Below are 20605 nucleotides of genomic sequence, written 5' to 3' on the forward strand. Positions count from 1 at the left end.
GGGCCCACTCTCTCCAGGCGCCTCCACCTCCGCTGCTCTGGGCACTGCTGCCTGCCCCTCCCAGACGCTCTCCTCCCTCAGCCTCTCTGATTGACGTTGCCTTCTCTCTGGTTCCTCCTCCTCCCCTGATGGTGGGTCCTCAGCTAAGTTTCCATCTTTCCCTTGCTGTGTGGCATTTGGCCCCTGGGGACCACACACACACACACACACACACACACACACACACACCTTTGCCTCTGCTGCCGGTTCTCCTTCTCAGCCTGCTTCCCCCTCTGCTTTCTCATTTGCTCACTCCTTCTGCAGTGGGCTGTCCGGGGTCTGTCTTGCGTCAGGCCCTGTGGATACAGAAGTGGGCCAAGTAGCAGACTCTTGTCTAGTTAGTGGTGGGGACAGGGATGAGTTAGGCTCATGGTTCTCAACTGGGAATCATTTCGCCCCCTCGGAGACGTTTTGAAGCGTCTGGGATACGTTTTGCTCGTCACACCTGGGAGGTGGGAGCTCCCAGCATCTAGTGGGTGGGGGCCAGGGATGCTGCTTAATGTCGTGTGGTACACAGGACAGCCCCCACCACAGAGAATGGCTCGGTCCCAGATGTCAGTAGTGCCAGGGAAGAAACCTCGTTCGAGATCATGCCACCATTTAGGATTTCTGGGAAGTTCCAAGAAATGCTTGGAAGGAGAATTAGAGGGCTGGGGCAGACCTAGTCCCGGGGCTGATGGGGAGCCTGATGGAGGTTGACTTTGACCCTGGGCTCTGGAGGAGGAGCAGGACTTAGTGGGTGGAGATCAGGAGGGCTGTGGGCGGGGGGCCTGGGGGTGCAGAGGCCACCCCCTGCCCCCCGCGTTTCCTCTCCCCTCTCCCCACTCACAGACAAAAACGAGTGCGTGCTGTCGCCTGCGGCCTGCGGCAGTGCCCCCTGCCACAACACGCTGGGTGGCTTCCGCTGCGTCTGCCCCTCTGGCTTTGACTTTGACCAGGCCACAGGGGACTGCCGGGACGTAGATGAGTGTGCCGCGCAGGGCGGCCCCTGTAGCTACGGCTGCGCCAACACCGCCGGTGGCTTCCTGTGCGGCTGTCCCCAAGGCTACTTCCGGGCTGGGCAAGGGTGAGGGGCTTGCGTAGGGCGGGCACAGATTCCCAAACCCTGCGAGAGCACGCACACACGCACGCACGCACACACATACACACAGGTGGGCCCGTGTTCACATGCATTTTACACAAGTGTGCACGGAGCCCTGAGCACATGTATGGGTGTGCACACAAGCTCACACCCGATTCTGGCATAATTACCTTCGTGGCAGATGAACCCACCCGGTAGATGCACACTTCTCTGTAATACACTTGAGCACACGGCTCACACGGATGCCAGCACGCCTGCGGACCCTTCCGCATTCGCGTATCTCAGTGTGCACATGTGTGCACATACACATCAGCATCCTGGGGTGTGAGCAGGTTCGCACCTAGGCCCAGGTCAGCCAAGGGATGCGTGCACACAAGCGCACATCCCTTGTGTGGGCACACGCAAAGGCACGGCCACACATTTACACACCAGCACCTGCCCCCGTGGGCAGTGAGGCTCAGGGTGGGGGCTGGAGGGGCTGGCTGGGGAGATCCCGCCAGCCTGCCCCTGAAGGCCTACCGCCACCTTGTCCTGGCCCAGGCACTGCGTCTCTGGCCTGGGCTTCAGTGCCGGGCCCCGGGAGATGCCAGGAGAAGAAGAACTGATTTCATCTGAAGCCTGCTATGAGTGCAAGATCAACGGCCTCCCGCCTCGTGACCGGCCACGGCGCAGCGCCTACGGCGGCCACCAGGTCAGGAGAATGAAGGGATAGGAAAGTTGGGTTGGAGGGGCGCTCGCTATTAGATTAACTAAATATGAGTGCATTGCTTTGCCTTCTTTTTCCCTCTTGTTTCTTCCCCCCCTTTCCTGGAAAAACAGTGGCTCTATATGTCATCCCACTGTTACAAATATTTTCTGTAAGCTTCGCAGGGGTAGGGCCCTGTGTCTGTAAGAGTGAGGGGAGTGGTTGTCAGGGCTCCTGGGATGGGCGCCAGCGGATCTGGGCAGAGGAGGGCCTGGCGGCCCCATGGCTTTGCCTGCAATACTCACAGACTGCCAGCAGGTGTCAGCAAGGGCACGTGTCTGCGCAACACGCTGGGGAAGGGCGGAAGTGTCCAGAACCCAGGGGCAGGGAAACAGGAATAGCTTTCACTTTAACACAACAAGGGAACCACCCCTCAATATGTAAATTAGGCGAAACCAACACCAAGGAGAAGAAAACACAGATAACCTCCTGTGGGACTGGCTACGTCACCAAGCCCGGGCTAGCCTGCCATTGAGGCCCCTGGCTTATTCAGGGCCCTGTCCGGCTGCCAGGACCAGGAGCGCGCTTACAGCAGTTCACATAAAGAGGGGTTTGTCATCAGCACACAGGGTGCTCTCAAAGAGCCCAGATGCAGGAAGTGCAGCAACCCCCACCCCCACCCCGGCACCGGAAAGCAGCTCCTCTCTGTTGCAGCCAGGTCTTGTGTTTCTCACTGTGGCGGCTTCAGCGTCGTGTGGACAAGTGGCCGCCTATCTGCCCGTCTTTGCTTTCCCCTGGGGAAGCCGCCTCCGCCGTCACGCCTCTGTCTGTGGCCCAAGCTGACGGTGGGCCTTGTGATGGAGGGCTAGATGGAGGTCAAAGGTGGAGAGTGACGGTGAGAGGCTGAAATCTCTCTGCCGTGACCCCGTGGTCCCCTACCCACTGCGTTCCGACGCTCCCCGCCTCTCACCGTCCTCTGTCTGGTCTTTCTCCACAGGTGAGCCTGGCCAGCCTTGACTCAGAGGCCCCACTGACCTTGGGCCTGAACCTCTCGCGCCTGAGCCAGGCCGAGCACATCCTGGAGCTGCAGCCAGCGCTGGAGAGCCTGGCGGGACGGGTCCGTTATGTCATCGCCCGTGGCAATGAGCAAGGTTTCTTCCGCATGCATCACCTCCGTGGCCTCAGCTCCCTGCAGCTGGGGCGTCGGAGGCCCGGGCCTGGAACCTACCGGCTGGAGGTGGTGAGCGTGGCAGGGCCCTGGGGCACCTGGCCGGAGGGGCAGCCGGGACCAGGGGGCCGGGCCTTGCGGCTGAAGGTGCAGCTACAGCTGCTGTAGTTGGAAGGACACCCCCTCCCCCCACCTCCTGGCAGACCCCAGGCCCCTCCCGCCCGCAGCCCCCGCTCCGGACTCACTGCATGGGCCCTGCCCAGTCCTTGCCTCGTTCGGCAGGATTTGGAGGAAACTGAGGTCACCGAGCTCACCACACACCGTAGGGAGCCTCCGGGGTCCCTGGTGAAGCCCTGGACTCAGCGCGCCCCGGCGCCCCCCGTTCGTCCTCCTGTCCAGAGCTTGGGACGGACCGACCCCACCAGCAATGGGGTCACTGACCGGGAGGAGCCCCAGAACTCAGGAAGAGTAAAATGCTGTGCTGCGACCTCAGGCGAACCCAGCCTCTGCCCAGGGGGACCCCAACACTCAGTCTCCCCTAGAGACGGCTGGAAGCTGGCGCACGCACCCTCCTTCTGCAACAACCAGGGTCACGGAAGGGCCTGTGATTCGCCGAGTCCGGTCAGCCTCAGGCTTCCACTTCTGCACTGCACCGCGGCTCACCCCCCGGGGGTCGATGGGACATGGAAACGGACAGCTGGGGGGTGTACCTGGGGCTCAACCCTCCGAGCCGAAGAGCCTGTGGGGCCCCAGCCAGAGTTGGTGACACCACCACGCTCGGGCCCCCGCTGGGGTGGGCTGGGGTTCCAGGATGCTTTTATATCAAAAGCAGAGACCACAGTAAAGTTATTTTGGGTTAAGCCGGCCTCTTTGGCGTGTTCTCGAAGTAACGAGACGCTGCCCTCCGCGGGGCCGGGCTGGGCTCACAGGTCAGGGAGCGGGAGGCCCCAGAGCTTTGGAAGGATGGGCTTCAACCCGGGGCTCTGAGGGGAAAGCGTGCAGCCGAGACGCAGGCGAAGGCCGCCTTCCAGCTGGGGGTGGGGGACACGGCACCCAGGCTGCAAGCGGGTTCTGCGAACCTCAGACCTGCGAGTGGCACAAAGCCAGGCTGCTGGTGGCAACCACCGAGGGCCCGGGTGGCTTCACCGGGGCCGATTCCAGCAGCTCACGCTCCCTGACCACGTACCGCGTACCCGGCACCGTTCTAAGGACCGTTACTGACCCGCTCGGTTGTCCTTGTAACTCCGTGGAATAGAAGCTGTTGTGTTCGGCCCCGTTTTACAGATTGGAAAACAGGCTTACGGATGGCAGGCCGCTTGGCCAAGGTCACTCCAGGTTGCAGGTAGCAGGTCACCCTGCCCCGCTCGCATCCTGCCTGGTCCCAGGGTGAGCCGCACCTATACCTAATCTGATGGCCTCGCTGGATGCCAGGGGGCCGTGGATACGCGGTCGGTGTGTGTGTGTGTGTGTGTGTGTGTGCAGACGGTAGTGCGTCGGTTGTTTATTGTCATCTTTGCACCCGGCGCGGGGCTGGAACTCCCAACCCCGGAGGTCAGGAGTCCCACGCTCTGCGCCAGCCAGGCACCCGGTGGTAGTGCATTCGGTCCCCACTAGCTTGTACGAGGCAGGCAGCGATATCACCCATTTTACAGCGGGAGGAACCAAGGCTTAGAGGGTTTGTAGAACTGGCCTGAGTCGCCTGCATAGCCTAGCAGGGCCTCGGTGTGACCCCTGGCCCCAAACCGCCTCTTGTCCTCTAGAGATGAAGCGCTGGGTTTTCATCTGGAATGTTCTCTCTCGTGGTGGAAACTGAGGCTGCCCGAGGATGGGACAGCTGGATGGCTCGAGTCTAGTGCCTGGCTCCGGGGCTCTATTCTTGGCTGGGTTCCTGGCCACTTGACTCATCGAGAGTGTTTCTGGACCCCTGTCAGAGCTTGCAGAGGGCTCCTCCGTGCCTTAGCCAGGCTCGCTACAGCCCAAGGGTGTGGACGGAACAAACGCAGCGACCCCCATTTTACAGGCGAGGAAAGAGATGCCAAGAGAGTGCGCGGTTTGCTCAAGGTCACCAGCTGGACTCACACCCTCGCCTGCAGCCAGCATGCCCCCCCCCCCCCGGAGCCGTCAGCTTGAGGGCTCAGCACAGATCCTGGGGTGGCATTCACGTGGGATTCGACACAGGCTGGGATAGCAACTCACACCCCATAAGGAAATGTGACAGAGACAGGAATGACGTCCCACCCCAGGGGTGTTTTAAATAACGTTTATTTAAAAATCATAGAAAAGCATAGTCTGGGAGGAGCGTCCCGGGACGGTCGGGAGCTTTGCAAGGACCCAAAGGGACACAGGCAGGCGTGGCCCAGGGTGGGTGGCAAGAGGCTGCGGTGGGTGACAAATCCACATGATCCACTACAAGACCCGCTGCTTACGGCTGACTCTGGTTCCTGGAGCAGGCAAGGGGCCTGAAGCAAGGTCAGCTCTTTCCTTCCAGCTGCCTGAGGAGCAGGATGTGGCAGGAGCGATGGGACAGAGCCAAGAGCAGGCCCAGGCCCGGGCACTGAGGTCTGGCCTGAATGACAGGCTGGGGCACCTGGAGCCTCAGGGGACAGTTGTGGCGGGGAGAGGTCCGGCCCGCCTTCGTGCTGGCTAATCCTGGAGGTGTTCGGGCTCACGGATCTGCGGGGGGGGGGGGGGATTGGAGAGGTCAGCAGGTGATGGGGACTGGAGTAGGAGCTGGGGACCCCGCCCACCTGACACTTCGTCTCAGCACTTGCCGAACCCCCCGCAGCCGGGTTAGGGTAATGAACAGCCACCCGAGTGTCAACCGGCAGGACTGACCACAGAGTCAGCCCCCTCGGTCCCGGAGTTGAGTCCCCTCCCCCAGCCCGTGCTGCTCTAGAGAGCCCTCATCCCTCAGCAGTGGTGGGGGGGGGGGGGGCGCAGAGGGATGGTCACATGATCAGAGTCCTCACCTGGATGAGCTGTCGTCCGGAGGGCAGTTTTCGTCTTGTTGCTTCTGGGGGGCCAGCTAACCCCGGACGGGGTTCTCAGGCGGCTTCTGTGATGCTTTGCCTTCCGCGCATCCAGGAATTCTGTCCAGTACTTCACCCTCTTGTCCCGGGGGTTGCCGCACACCATCCTGTGTTTCCGCAAGAAGAATCTGGCGGGGGAGAGGGTGCCCAGGTTGGGGTGTGAGCCGGGGGCTAAGTCGCGTCTGGGCCCCGCCCCCCGCCCCGCCTCCCAGGCCCCGCAGCCCCACTCACATCACAGCCGGCAGGTTGCAGCTGCCGCTCACCTCCTGGCGCTGGTACCCGAGGGCGCGCTTCAGAAAGTCCATGCTCTCGAGCCGGTGGTAGGCTAGGCAACAGTCCTCCGAGACACCTGCGGCCGCGACCCGCGGGCTCACGTCTCTGTGCGCACGCGCGTGGGCAGCGACGCACACGCGCCCGCACACACACCTGCCGCAACCCTCCCGAGGCCCGCGGAGGCCAAGAGACAGCCCAGATGATAAGGAAGGCACCCGCCTCACCTTTGGTCCCCTGATAAGGGGACCGCTGGCACGAGTTGGAGGGGGTCCACGGTCCCGGGCTGGGAGGGGCCCAGGACCCCCAAACGAATGAGGGATCGGAGTGAATGAGGACTTCCACGAGGGCTCTGGGGCAGAGGAGCGCAGACGCCCCGAGGAGGGGCCAGGGGACACGGCTCCCAGCCCAGGCCCTTCGAAAATGAATGGGCTGGCCGGCTGCTCCTGATGTCCCCGCTCCTGCTCCGGGCTGGCCGTTCCCCACCTAGGGCTATCTCCAGGGCCTCCTCCTTTCTGTCCCCGTCAGAGTGACCGCTCGGTCACCAGACCAGAAACCAGGAGGTCTCTGTTTGTCTACTCGTTGCCTGACAGAAGCACTTTGGGTTCCTACTAAGGTGCCAGACGTGTAGACAAACACAGAGGGGAATTGGACCCAGGGCTGTCACGGGGATCCCCCAGCCTGGTGGGGACACCCAGAGGTGGATCTGTGCCGGGAGGGGGAAGGGCAGGGACCTGGGGGTGGTGTCTTGGAGGAGGGTGCCAGCAGGGCCTGGGAGGGTGGGCGGGTGGAGGTGATGTGAGAGACAGTGCAGCGGCCTTCAAGGCCCTCCGGGACCCATCTGTCTGCTGACCCCCCCACCTCCAGGAGCCACACCCAAGGTCTGGCAAAGTGCAGTGGGAAGGATGGGGGAGGAGGGCGGCTTGAGCCTGCCCTGCATCTCCAAACCTTGGCCCCAGAGGGCGAGGGGCAGTGGTGTCAGATGGACCCCGGGTTTCGGTACCAGGCAGGCAGGGGGCCACTCTGCCCCTAGGATCAAAGGGCCCCGGGCTGGGCCTGGCTTCTGGAATGGGCCTCTGATAGCATGACAATGGGAATGAAGCCCAGCCCCATCTTGGGCAAAGGCTAAGGTCTGCTGGAAGCAGAGGACTAGGGCCTCTCAGACCAAGTGAGGGCAGGCGGGGCAGGCAGGGTGGGGGGGTAGGGATGGTGCTATGGGGTTTGGACCAAGCCGGGGACCCTGCTCAGCCAGCTGCTGGGCTCAGCCGCTTCCCCCGGGGCCCATGGGGATGCAGGAAACAGTGGCGGGACTCCTGGGGGACACGGTATGCCCAGAACTGGCCTTTGGTCACCAAATCCTCAGGTGCCCGATGCAGGGAGAAGTGGGAAGGGACTCCCCGTGAATAACAGTATGGTTGTCATTGTTATTGCCAGGCACCGGGCCAAGAGTTTTGCAAGTTACCAGCCCATTGGAGTCTCATGTCCTATCTGTGCCGCAGGAATCCAGAGGCCCCACTTTGCAGATGAGGAAACCGAGGCTCATAAAGACTGAGTAGCAACACAGGTAGCCCAAGGCGGGTGGAGCTGGGACGGGGGACCCACTCCCGTTGGTCTCCAGGGCTCTGCAGGGTCATGTCACTGCAGCGTGTCCCTGGCAGTAACTGGCCATGCCACCACTGGGAGCCATACTCTGCTCCCCACAGTGTCTGGGCTGACTGGAGTCCTGGCAGGGAGGCCTTGGGTCACGGACGGTGGAGGAGGCATCACAGGGGCTCTGGAAGGAGGGACTGGGGGGCCTGCACCCGCAGGGAGCCGCAAACACATGCCAGGAGTTTCTGCACGACTGGGGCGGGAGTTGTGCATCAGAATTCAGTGGTGGAGACATAACGGGTGGGGGTTGGGGAGCTTCTGGAGGAGGGGAGGAGCAAATGGGGGAGGGAGGGCAGGGAGGATGGATGGGGAGAGGAGGGCTCCAGGAGGCTGGGTGGGTACGGCCCACGACGTTACCTTGAGCGTGGACAGGACACCAGATGCCCACAAAGCTGGCCGCCACCACCAGGCACAGCAGGAGCCACCAGTTCATTGTGCACCGGCTGGTCCTGCTCCCCAGGTGTCTGCAAGAATAACGGGAGAGGTGGGGGTGATGAGGACCCCACACGGACGGCAGCAGACCCTGGGAACACTCCCATCTCAAGCCAGGCCCCAGGGCCCTCTGCAAGGGAGGCAGCAAGGGAGGGCCTGGCGGCTGGTCGGGCTGGTCCCAGCCAAGACTGGGGGAAGGACTCACCAAAGTCCGAGGGATCCCAGGGGCTGGTGCCTGCTGGGGTGAATCCAAGCTTTTCTGCCTGCCAGGCCAGCAGGCTGGGCATTTTATAGGTGGGGCCCCACCCTGAGGCCACCTGCCCTCCGCCACCCTCCCTCCTTCCACCTCCTCCCCTGCTGGGCCTCCAGGCTTCTCCCCGGTTTATCTTTCTAGCTGCTTTCCCCAAAGTCAAGATACACCTGCAGGGCATTGTAGGCACCTGGGGACAAGAAGACCTACAGCAGAGGGCTGGCAGGAAACACTGACTTTCTCAACTACTTGGATGTGAGACAGACAAGGGTTGGCTCCCTTGGTGGTGGGAGGCAGAACCACACAGATGGACAGACCCAGCCTGCCCAGGCCACTTGAAGGCTGGCTGCCCTAGGACCACCCCCCCTCTTTCACTTCCTCCCCCATCCAGTCGTCCCCTGCTTTCTCCCCGAAGGGCCCTTTGTCCTCCCAGCATTCCCTCTCCCGCCACACACCACCGGGGCAGACACAGCCTTCCTGCACAGGGGCCTCAGGCTGCCTTGCTCCCCGCTCCCAAGCCACCTGTCCGGTGGGGCCCTGACTTCACCCCACTTTTCTCTCCTTCCCCACAATGGGGGGCCTTACAGTTTCATAGAAATGCCCTGGTTTTGCCAACAGGCAAATCCATTGAAACAGAAAGTAAAATCAGTAGTTGCCATGGGCTGGGAGGGGAGAATGGGGGGAGGGGGCGGGGAAGGCGCAACTTGGCGAATATTGTGAACGCAGGGAACCTTGCACTTTTTTGTTGTTTTTAAGATTTTATTTTTAAGCAATCTCTGCGCCCAGCGTAGGGCTTGAATCCGCAACCCCGTGATCGAGTCGCGCGCTCCACTGACTGAGCCAGCCAAGCGTCCCCGGAACCTTACACTTCCGATGGGGTGCAGTGTAAGGTATGTGAATTTTCTCGACTGTTACCTCGAGAAAAATGTTATTAACATCCACCACAACAAAGAAATGCTCTGGTTTTGGAAGAAATGCCTGGAGCCCTAGGTAGCCGCGCGCCGGCGGGAAGCAAAGCAAAACCCACCTAGAAGGCATATTTTTCTTTCCCTGGGTCAGCGTGGCTCGCCTGGTCAGGGGCTCCACGGGTGGGAGTGGGCGGTTGCAGGGGCAACGGGGCTTTGCAGAGACCTCACAGCTGATTGGCTTGAACTGTTAACTTTTTATTGCTCGCATCCTTAGCTATAGAACACTCCAGGTATTTACCACACCCGTACCCGTCTCATCTCCCCGCCCCACTAGGAGCCTCTGGCGGAGGACCCTTCGCAAGCCCCCAGGGGAGGAATCCTGTGGGTTTGGAGGCGTGGCTTACACTGGGGGCGGGGCTTACAAGCCCCGCCCCTCCCCGCTCTGGGAGCTGAGACTCCCCGCGGCCAGGCCCAGCGCCTAGTGGTCCGCGGAGGTGGCTGTGGCAGCCCCCAGGGCCCGCTCGCAACTCCGGTTCCTCGACCTCTTGCTCTGGGTGTGGGGCCGGGGGGGGGGGGGGGGTGCGCAGGCGGGACGAGACGCGGCTCCGCGTGGCTGGGGGCGTGGGGACGCGGCGTGGCGGGCCCGGCCAGCCTGTCTGCTCAGGCCCACTGCACCTGCCTGTCCCGTCGCCCGAAGCCGCCAAGACGTGGCGTGACCCAGACTCGCCTGAGGTCCCCGCAAGCGAGCCCACTTCCCCTCCCCGCCCCTCGGGGTTTGTCCCACCCGCAGCCTTCACCCCGGGCCGGGCCGGTGTCCGAGGAACCTGGGGGCAGGGCAGGCAGGGATTTGCGTGATCTTGGACCCGGTGCAGGTGTCAGGGAGGGGGGCGGCGTGCTCAGACCCCGGTGAAAACCCGGAGTTCTGAAGCCCGCAGCTGCTGAGTGTGAGGGCCGCATCCTCACATTTAAGGGCCAAACTGGGAAGGGGAAGCCTCTTCTGTTCCTACAGCTGCTGGAGGCGCCCCTGTGGAAAGAGCGTAGCTGGGGGGACAGAGGCCTCCTCCTGCCTCCTGGCCACCAGCCCTGACGATGGGGGCCGTTTGGGGTGGTCTCCGGCCTGAAGCTGAGCCAAGGTGAGGGACTGACCACATCCCAGGGCCTGCAGGTCGGAAGGGCAGGCAAAAAGCCTTCCTTCCTCAGGCTCAGCTCTTGGAGGCCCCCTGGGGAGGCCACCGCTAGGGAGTGCACTCAGAGGGTCCCCTGCAGAAGGGTTGGGGGGTCTGGGCTCTGTGAGGGGAGATGCCAACCGCTCCCTTGGGGTCAGTTCCTCCGGGGGCCGGCTCACTATCATTTCTGTGCCGGAGAAGCCCTCCCGGGTGTTCAACTTTGGCCCTCTCGACAGAGGGTCAGGGAGACTCTAAGAGTCATCGGAAGGGCACAGGGGCACTGGGGAGGTGCCACCAACTGAAGCGGGGGCCCTCCTGCAGTTGCTGTTGCACATCAGGTCCCTCCTCTCCCTGTGTCGCCCACCGCTCTCCCGGGCCGTCTGGTGCCTCCAGGCCCCTGCTCAGGCGGCCCCTGGAGGCAGCAGCTGGGGGCCCTCCCTCGCGCACCTCGTGTTGACGCACGTACGAGGCACGTACCGGCCCCTGTCTGCGGGGCCTGGGCCCCCGTTGTGCCTAGCTGCCTCTTGCTCTGGCCCAGACGCACAGTGGTTACCGTGCGACTGGAGGAAGGGAGGAAAAGGGGTTTTTCCAACATGCCTTTCAGGGACTTCATCTATGGTCTCTGTGACCCCTGTCACTGTGTTCCTGACGTGGTTGGCCCTGCCGCCTCCTGGAAGGCTGGCTTGGAGGGGCTTGCCTCCCCAGGCTGACCAGGGTCTCTGTGTTCCCTAGGGTCGCCGCGGCGACCATCTGGGCAGGGGCCAGGCCCACCACACATTCTTGGGCCATTGGCACTGGTTGTATGGAGCCTTGGCCTCTGTCCTGGTGCTTCCCCGGCTCTTAACTGGACATGTGGGGGACAGGCCAGCTGGAATGCCCCAGCTAGGAAGGTGGCCTATTGCCGGTCCTGCCAGGCTGGGCTGGGGCAGGGGTGTCAGCGAGGAGGAAGGGCGGTGGGCTCTGAGGGGAGGGTCCCACAGGGCCCTCTTGGGAGTCCCTCTTCGAAGCGGCTGAACTCCATTCACCCCTCCCACGCAGGTTTTCTGGGTGCCCCTTACAAACCAGCCATTTGCTGGGGCCCCCGGGTGATGGCAGTGAGTAAGCAGATGTGTCCCAGCCATGAAAGATGCCAGTGATGTCACTGGTCCTCACTGAACATCTGTCGGGGGCCATTTGTCATCATGCCCATTCAGCAAGCACTTAGTAAGTACCTACTGTATGCCAGGCCCTGGGCCGGGTGCCAGGGAAAAATAGTGAAGGAGGCAGATGGTCTCAGGGTAGAGCAGAAAACACAAGCAGCAAATAGTGAAGCAGGATATACTACCTTGACATTAGGAAGGCTGACACTGGGGATGGGCTGGGCTTCTTCAAAGAGAGTGGCCCGAGGTGACAACAGCCCTATAGGATCAATAGTTATCCCCATTTTCCAGGAAAAACACAACCAACTGAGGCCCAGAGAGGTTAAGTGGTCTGCCCAAATCAGCGGGGCCGGATTCCACGCTCAGGTCTCACCCCTTCATTCCACATGAGCTGTTAGGGTGCTGTATTAAAAAACTTTTTTAGGGGCGCCTGGGTGGCTCAGTCGGTTAAGCATCCGACTTCGGCTCGGGTCGTGATCTCGCAGTTTGTGAGTTCGAGCCCCGCGTCGGGCTCTGTGCCGACAGCTCAGAGCCCGGAGCCTGTTTCCGATTCTGTGTCTCCCTCTCTCTCTGCCCCTCTCCCACTCATGCTCTGTCTCTCTCTGTCTCAAGAATAAATAAATGTTAAAAAAAAATTTTTTTTGAACTTTAGTACTGTATTTTCTTTAACCATATCTATAAAAATATTATCATTCCCACAGGCGATCAAATAAGGATGATTTGTGAGACATTCCCTCTTTTTTCTTTTTTTTTTTGGCATAGTAGATCTTGACTGCACACTTGTAGCACGTTTCAGATGCCAAATAGCCACACGTGGTGGCTAGCGGCTAACCTTGGGAAGCAGTGAGGTTCTAGCCACAGATAACCGTCAGGCCATAATTTTGTCCTGATTCTTTCTTATGTTTATTAAGACTTTTTTTTCTGGGCAGTTCAATTTTCCCAGCAAAACTGGGGGGAAGGTACAGAGATCTCCCATATACCCTTTGCCCCAAATGGATATTTGCCCCAAATGGATATTCCCTGGTTATCAACATCCCGCACCAAAGGGTGCATTTGTTACCATCGACGGGCCTGTGCTGACAGCATTGTCATCCAAAGTCCATAGTTTACGTTCGGGTCCACTCCTGGTGTTGGACGTTTTATGGGTTTGAGCAAATGCTTGATGACCTGTACCCATCATTATGGCCTCATACAGAGTACCTCACTGCCCTGAAAATCCTCTGTGCTCCAAGCATGTCTTGTGTATCAGGACGTCTTGACAGCTGGCGCCTACCTGATCATGGAAGGACTGAGTGCCCCTCCCGGGGCTGGCAGATCCTAGAGAGAGCAAATGAGTCGTGAGTGCACCTTCCGCAGGCGAAGCGGCCAGTCCGGAGCCCGCACCCAGACCCTCTCCTTTATGGGGCTCTCACACTCAGGGCCACTGTCCCCGGCCCTGATCACCCCAGAGCCAGGTGTCAGACCACTAAGAGACAAGCCCTGTACCCCGGAGCCTGCGGAAATTATGCAAACTAGCCAGTCCTGAGCCGCACGGGCCGCCTCACCCATTCCCTCCCGCGGACACCAGACTACAGGCTCTCACCCACCTTTTCCCCTCACTCCCTCTGCCTCCTGGCCAAGCACCACACGGTGCTTCCCCCTGTGGCCCTGTGAGGATGGCGTGCCCCCTCCTCTTGACATCTGTGAGTAGCAAAGTATCTTTTTCATGACAATCGTCTCCTGGTCTAGTGGCCTCACCACCCCCGAATAGGCATAAAACCTACATTTTAAAGCAAATGCCAAGCGATGTGCAGAGAGCTGGAGACAGAGGGCAGATAATAGATGTACCGTGCCCTTGTGACGCTCACCGCCGGGGGGACTTTCACAGGATGCACGGTCTGCATTCTAGAGGAACGTCCACACACAGGCTGTGGGGATGCACAGGGCACCCCACCGGGGCTCCAGAGAGAAGGGAGACCTGAAGGGCAAGCAGGTGTTAGAGGTCAGACAGAGCAGGACGCCAGAGGGACCTGCCAAGTGTAGGCTGGCTGGGGCGGGAGGAGACAGTCTATTCGTGGCCTCGTGTACCGAGCCAAGAAGGGTGACCTTCCTCGAAAAGGCACTGGGGAGCTGCTGAGGGATTTAGCCAGGGGAGGACTGCGGTCAGCCCTGTATCTGAGCTTTGCCAAGGTCATGTGGAAGACGCAGTGTGGCGACACGGGTCCGGGAAAGAGTAGCCTCAAGACTAACACCTTGTCGAGGCGTCTGGGTGGCTCGGTTGAGCATCCGACTTCAGCTCGGGTCCGGTCACGATCTCGCGTTCGTGGGTTCGAGCCCCGCCATCGGGTTCTGTGCTGACAGCTCAGAGCCCGGAGCCTGCTTCGGATTCTGTGTCTCCCTCTCTCTGCCGCTCTGTCTCCCTCTTTTTAAAAAATAAATAAACATTTTAAAAAATTAAAAAAAAAAAAAAAGATTAACGCTTGTCTTCCCATGAGGGCTGGAGGAAGACCCTTTCCATGCTCTAAACAGCAAGAAATACAGGAAATGTTTACCAAGATCTACTGGGTGCCAAGTTGAGTAGTTACAACACCTGACAAGACAGACTTAGTCCCTACTGCCATGGAGATGTTTTAGTTTTATTTTTCTAACAATGACTTTACAATGGCATCTGATGAATGCTGAGATGACACAATACAGGGACCCGGAAAAGAGAAAAAAACCAAATAACTAAAATCAGAAATGAAAATGGGGGAGGGGTGCCTGGCTGGCTCGGTTGGTAGAGCACGTGACTCTTGATCTTGGGGTTGCGAGTTCAAGTCCCGTGTGGAACGTAAAGATTCGGTAAAAATAAATAAATTATAGATAGGTAGATAGATAGATAGATATTAAAAAAAGAAAATGGGGGACACAACTACTAGCCTTACAGAAGTTTTTAAAAAGAATTAGAAGAGAACATTATGAACAATTACACACCAACTGATTAGACGATACAAATGAAATGAGCCAATTGCTAGAAACAAACTACCCAATCTGACTCAAGAATAGAAAATCTGAAAAGGGCTATCACTAGCAAGGAGATCGAATCAGCAATCAAAACCCCCCCACACACAAAGGAAAAAAATCCCCCCAAGCCCCTGATTGAACCACACAGCCCTACTTATTTTCATCTGTTTTCTCTTGGTGGGTGAGGGGTTCTGCACAGCATTTGACCCAGCAAACCCCAGACTCACCATCGGGTGAGGTGGAGACATCAGGACTCGGGGCCGAGTGAGGGGCAGCGCCAGGCTGGGTCTGCTGGGAGGGAGGACAGCAGCCAGAGGGAGCTCTGGGTTCTGACGGAGGCCTGCCTGGGTGGCAGGAGGAAAGGGGCTGGTCCCGCTCCCATCAAGATGGCCCTTGGCTCCCTTTCGACTGGCTCTTCAGCGTCCCCTGCAATTCCATACGAACTTTAGGGTCTGTTCTCCCATTTCTGAAAAGTGTTCATTGGTGTTCTGATAGGGATTGCACTGAATCTGTAGACAGTGTTACGTCTTCCATGGACGGGGAGAGGTCTTTCCAATTACCTAGGTTTTAATTCCTTAAGCGTATTTTGCAGTTCTCAGCCATAAGTCTTGTACTCCCTTACTGTAACTTATTCTCAACTATTTTATTCTTTTTGATGCGATTGGAAATGGAATCTTGCCATTTCCTTGTCAATGGCTCATTGCTATTATAGAGTGCTACGTGGAATTTAAACACTTTTTAAAAAAAACTCCCTTTAGCATACAGCGTTCTCTTAGTTTCAGGTATACAATATAGTGACCCACCCCACCCCATTTACCCCAGATGGGTGGCGACCCTTGGGCCTCTGAAAAGAGTTTGAAAAGCTACTGCGCTGGGGGGAGTCCCTAGGGTAGCACATAGAACTGGTCAAATTTTCTATTTCTTCTTGAGTCAGTTTTGGTGTTTGTTTCTATGACTTTGTTTGTTGCACTCAGGCTATCTAATTTGTTGGCATTTGGTTATGCATAGCATTGTCTTACAAACTTTTACTTCTGTGAGATCCAGAGTTTTGTCCTCACTTCCATTTCTGATTTTATTTAATTTTTTAAAATGTCTGTTTATTTATTTTGAGAGAGAGCATGAGGGGAAGGACAGACAGGGAGAGAGAGGACTCCAAGAAGGCTCTGTACTGCCAGTGGAGAAACCAATGCAGGGCTCGAACTCACGAACTGTGAGGTCATGCCCTGAGCCGCAGTCAAGAGTCGGACGCTTAACCAACTGACTCACCCAGGTGTCCCTCATTTCCGATTTTCATTATTTCCTCTTTTTTCCTTACCCTAGGTAGTTTGTCAATTTTGTCATAAAACTGTTGGTTTTGTTGATTTTCTCTGTTGTTTTATATTCTCTATTCCACTTATCTCCACTATAATCTTTATTATTTCCTAGCTTTGGGCTTAAGCTTATTCTCCTTTGTCTAGTTAAGGTATAAAGTGAAGTTATTGATTTAAGATCTGTCTTCTTTTTTAACGTAGGCACTTATATTCCCTGAGTACTGTTTTGTTGATTTTTTTTTTTTTTACATTTATTTATTTTTGAGAGACAGAGCACAAGTTGGGGAGGGTCAGAGAGAGAATGAGACACAGAATGCGAAGCAGGTTCCAGGCTCCGAGCTGTCAGCACAGAGCCCGACGCGGGGCTCAAACTCACGGACCGCGAGATCACGACCTGAGCCGAAGTCCGACGCTGAAACGACTGAGCCACCCAGGCACCCCCCGAGCACTGTTTTGTTGTGTCTTCATTTCCATTCATCTGCAAGTATGTTTTAATTTCCCTTGTGATTTCTTCTTTGACTCACTGGTGTTCAACAGTGTGTGGTGTAAGGCATCCAGATGGCCAACAGATCCACGAAAAGATGCTCAACGTCACTGATCATGAGGGAAATGCAAATCAAAACTACGATGACATTATCACCTCATACGTGTCAGAATCGCTAAAATCAACAACACAAGAAACAGCAGGTGTTGGTGAGGATGTGGAGAAAGGGGAACCCTCGTGCACTGTTGGTGAGAATGCAAACGGGTGCGGCCGCTGTGGAAAACGGTATAGAGGTTCCTCAAAAAATTAAAAATAGAGTTAGCATATGATTCAGTAATTTCACTGCTGGGTATTTACCCAAAGAATAGGAAAACACCAATCCAGTGTGTATCGCAGCACTGTTTACAATAGCCAAATTATGGAAAGAGCTCAAATGTCCACTGATGGATGAACGGATAAAGAAGTGGTGTAGGCACCCCTGGGTGGCTCAGGGGGTTAAGCATCTGACTTTGGCTCAGGTCATGATCTCGCAGTTCACGGGTTCAAGCCCCACCTTGGGCTCTGTGCTGACTGCTCAGAGCCTGGAGCCTGCTTCGGATTCTGTGTCTCCCTCTCTCTCTCTCTGCCCCTCCCCTGCTCGCACTCTGTTTCTTTCTCTCAAACAGAAATAAATGTTAAAAGATACATAAAAAAAAGAAGTGGCCTATGTATATACAATGGACAATTACTCAGCCATTAAGAAGAATGAAATCTTTTCATTTGCAATGACATGGATGGAGCTAGAGAGTATAATGCTAAGCAAAGTAAGTCAAAGAAAGACAAATACCATATGATTTCACTCACATGTGGCATTTAAGAAACAAAATAAATGAACAAAGAAAGAAAGAGACAAACCAAGAAATATACTCTTAACTACACAGAACAAACTGGTGGTTACCAGAGGGGAGGTGGGGGTGGGTGAAACAGGTGAAGGGTATTACGAATACATTTATCCTGATGAGCACTGAATAACTTATAGAATTGTTGGGTCACTATATCGTATACCTGAAACTAAGAGAACGCTGTATGCTAAAAGGAATTAAAAAGAAAAAGTGTTGTTTAAATTCCATGTAGCTGAGAATTTTCCAGGTTTCCTTGTGTCACTGATTTCTAGCTTCATTCCACTGTGGTCAGAGAAGATAATTTGCATGATTTCAACCTTTAAAACATTTTTTAAATGTTTTAATTTATTTTTGAGAGAGAGACAGAGCATGAGCCGGGGAGGGGCAGAGAGAGAGGGAGACACAGAATCCGAAGCAGGCTCCGGGCTCTGAGCTGTCAGCACAGAGCCCGACGTGGGGCTCGAACCCACGAACCGTGAGCTCACGACCTGAGTCAACGTCAGACACTTAACCGACTGAGCCACCCAGGTGCCCCTGATTTCAATCTTTTAAGATTCATTGAGACTTGTTTTGTGGCCTGACATAGGGCCTATATTGGAGAATGTATTGCATGCATTTGAAAAGAATGTGTGTTCTGCGGTTGTTTGCTGGAATGTTCCAAATACATCTGTTGGGTCTGCTTACAACCAATATTGAAAATGGAGTACTGAAGTCACCAGCTATTATCGTAAAAGGGTCTATTTCTCCCTTCATGCTGCCCATGTTTGATTCATGTTTTCTGGGGCTCTATAGTTTGGTACATATATGTTTATTTTTATTTTTAAACATTTTTTAAAAAAAATTTTAAGTACTCTCTTCACCCAACATGGGGCTTGAACCCACAACCCTGAGACCAAGAGTCGCGTGCTCCGCCCACTGAGCCAGCCAGGTGCCCTGGTATGTATGTGTTTATAATTATTGTATCTTCGGGGCGCCTGGGTGGCGCAGTCGGTTAAGCGTCCGACTTCAGCCAGGTCACGATCTCGCGGTCCGTGAGTTCGAGCCCCGCGTCAGGCTCTGGGCTGATGGCTCAGAGCCTGGAGCCTGTTTCCGATTCTGTGTCTCCCTCTCTCTCTGCCCCTCCCCCGTTCATGCTCTGTCTCTCTCTGTCCCAAAAATAAATAAACGTTGAAAAAAAAAATTTAAAAAAAAAAATTATTGTATCTTCTTAATAAACTGACCCTTTTATCAGCAAGTAATGTTCTTCTTTGTTTCTCATAACAATTTTTGACATAAAGTCTATTTTGTCTGATAGTACTATAAATATGCCAGCTCTCTTTTAATTACGATTTACATGGAATTTCTTTTCCCCGCTCTTTCATTTCCACCTATTTGTGTCTTTGGATCTTTGTGTCTGATGCTCTTGTAGAAAGTATATAGCTGGGTCAGTCTCTTTTCCCCTCTGTCTGCCTTTTCTTTGGAGGGTTTAATCTACTTATCTTTGAGGTAATTACTGATAAGAAAGAACTTACTCCTGCTATTTTATTATTTGCTTTCTTTTTTAACCTTATTTGTTTCAGAGAGAGTTCACGTGCAAGCAGGGGAGGGGCAGAAAGAGATGGGGAGAGAGAGGATCCTAGGAAGGCTCTGCACAGTCAGCACTGAGCTGGACGTGGGGCTTGAGCTGATAAACCATGAGATCGTGACCTGAGCCGAAATCAAGAGTCAGGTGCTTAACCGACGGAGCCACCCAGGTGCCCCAGTGTAAGACATACCTTTAAAAGAAATAATAAAATAGGGGCCCCTGGGTGGGTCCGACGGTTAAGCATCTGACTCTTGATTTCGGCTCAGGTCGTGATCTCATGGTTTGTGAGTCCGAGCCCCACGCCGGGCTCTGCTCTGGTAGCAGGGAGTCTGCTTGGGATTCTGTCTCCCTCTCTGCCCCTCCCCCCTCATGCGGTCTCAGTCTCTCTCAAAATACATAAATAAATAAGCTCTTAAAAAAACAAAGGTATGTCTTACACCTATTTTTTTCCTTAATTTTTTCACTACTACTTTCTTTTGCATTTCATTGATTTTTTTTTTACAGTGTACCATTTTGACTCCCGCATTTCCTGTTCTGTCTATATTCCGTTATTTTCTTACTATTTACCTAAGATTACAATTAATATCTTCAACTTGTGACACTCCAGTTTGAATTAATAACCAGCTTGGCTTCAAGAGGATACAAAACTCTGCTCCTGTACAGCTGCTTCTCTTCCCCTTTATAGTGTTACTGTCACAATTACATCCTGATATATTCCATTCCCATTATCATACCTTTGCAATTCTTGCTTTAGGCTCTTGTTTCTGAAATCACACAGGAGGGAAAAAGAGTTGCAAACTAAAAGTACAAGAACACCGGCTTTTATATTTACTTATGTAGTTGTCTTTCCGGTGCTATTTTCCATGTGGCTTTGAGTTGCTAGCTAGTGTTCATTTCAGCCTGAAGGACTCCTTTCAGTCCTTTTTTTTTTTTTTTTTTTTTTTTGTAGGGTAGGTAGGCCAGCCACCGAGTCTGTTACCTTCTGTTTATCTGGGCATATCTCTATTTCTCTTTCATTTTTTTATTTAATTTTTTTTAACGTTCATGTATTATTGAGAGACAGAGAGACACAGAGCGTGAGCAGGGGAGGGGTAGAAAGATGGGAGACACAGAATCCGAAGCCGGCTCCAGGCTCTGAGCTGTCAGCACAGAGCCTGACGTGGGGCTCAAACTCACGAACTTTGAGATCATGACCTGAGCCAAAGTCAGCTGCACAACCAACTGAGCCACCCAGGCACCCCTCTCTTTCATTTTTGATGGATAGTTTTACTAGAGACAGAATTCTTGGTTGACAGGGTTTTTTTTTTTTCATTCAGCACTTTATTTTCTAGAAACAAATTTTTTAACGTTTATTTATTTTGAGAGAGAGAGAGAGGCAGAGAGAAAGGGAGAGAGAGAATTCCAAGCAGGCTCCATGCCGTCAGCACAGAGCCTGATGCAGGGCTTGAACTCATGAACCATGAGATCATGACCTGAGCCGAAATCATGAGTTGGATGCTTAACTGACTAAGCCACCCAGGTGCCCCTCGTTCAGTACTTTAACTGTCATTCACTGTTTTCACAATAT

General features: G+C 55.3%; 2 protein-coding genes and 1 long non-coding RNA gene across 3 annotated transcripts in view; 1 reads left to right on the forward strand and 2 right to left on the reverse strand.

Annotated features, from left to right (window-relative positions):
• Positions 1–3423, forward strand: part of FBN3 (fibrillin 3) — a 58048-nt gene extending 54625 nt beyond the window's left edge. Inside the window, exons 62-64 of the mRNA XM_047095867.1 lie at positions 871–1105; positions 1661–1811; positions 2803–3423. Of these exons, the coding sequence (XP_046951823.1) occupies positions 871–1105; positions 1661–1811; positions 2803–3141 (725 nt within the window). The 3' untranslated portion in view covers positions 3142–3423. The remainder of the gene's footprint in view (positions 1–870; positions 1106–1660; positions 1812–2802) is intronic.
• Positions 3424–5283: 1860 nt separating this feature from the next.
• On the reverse strand, positions 5284–8586 carry CCL25 (C-C motif chemokine ligand 25). Its single transcript, XM_047094463.1, has 4 exons — positions 8280–8586; positions 6234–6558; positions 5943–6130; positions 5284–5646 (listed from the first exon to the last, which is right to left on the reverse strand). The coding sequence occupies exons 1-4, from the start codon at positions 8353–8355 to the stop codon at positions 5639–5641; spliced, it is 597 nt and encodes a 198-aa protein (XP_046950419.1). The 5' UTR covers positions 8356–8586; the 3' UTR covers positions 5284–5638.
• A 4110-nt stretch (positions 8587–12696) lies between these two features.
• Positions 12697–14089, reverse strand: LOC124524562 (uncharacterized). Its single transcript, XR_006965274.1, has 3 exons — positions 14049–14089; positions 13581–13774; positions 12697–13134 (listed from the first exon to the last, which is right to left on the reverse strand). It is a non-coding gene; the product is annotated as an uncharacterized LOC124524562 (long non-coding RNA).
• Between the last annotated feature and the right edge of the window lie 6516 nt (positions 14090–20605).

Source organism: Lynx rufus, unplaced genomic scaffold (genome assembly GCF_022079265.1).
Source record: "Lynx rufus isolate CCGP_SWC_20201006 ecotype Redwood Valley unplaced genomic scaffold, mLynRuf1.p SCAF_4, whole genome shotgun sequence".
Taxonomy (NCBI): Eukaryota; Metazoa; Chordata; class Mammalia; order Carnivora; family Felidae; genus Lynx; species Lynx rufus.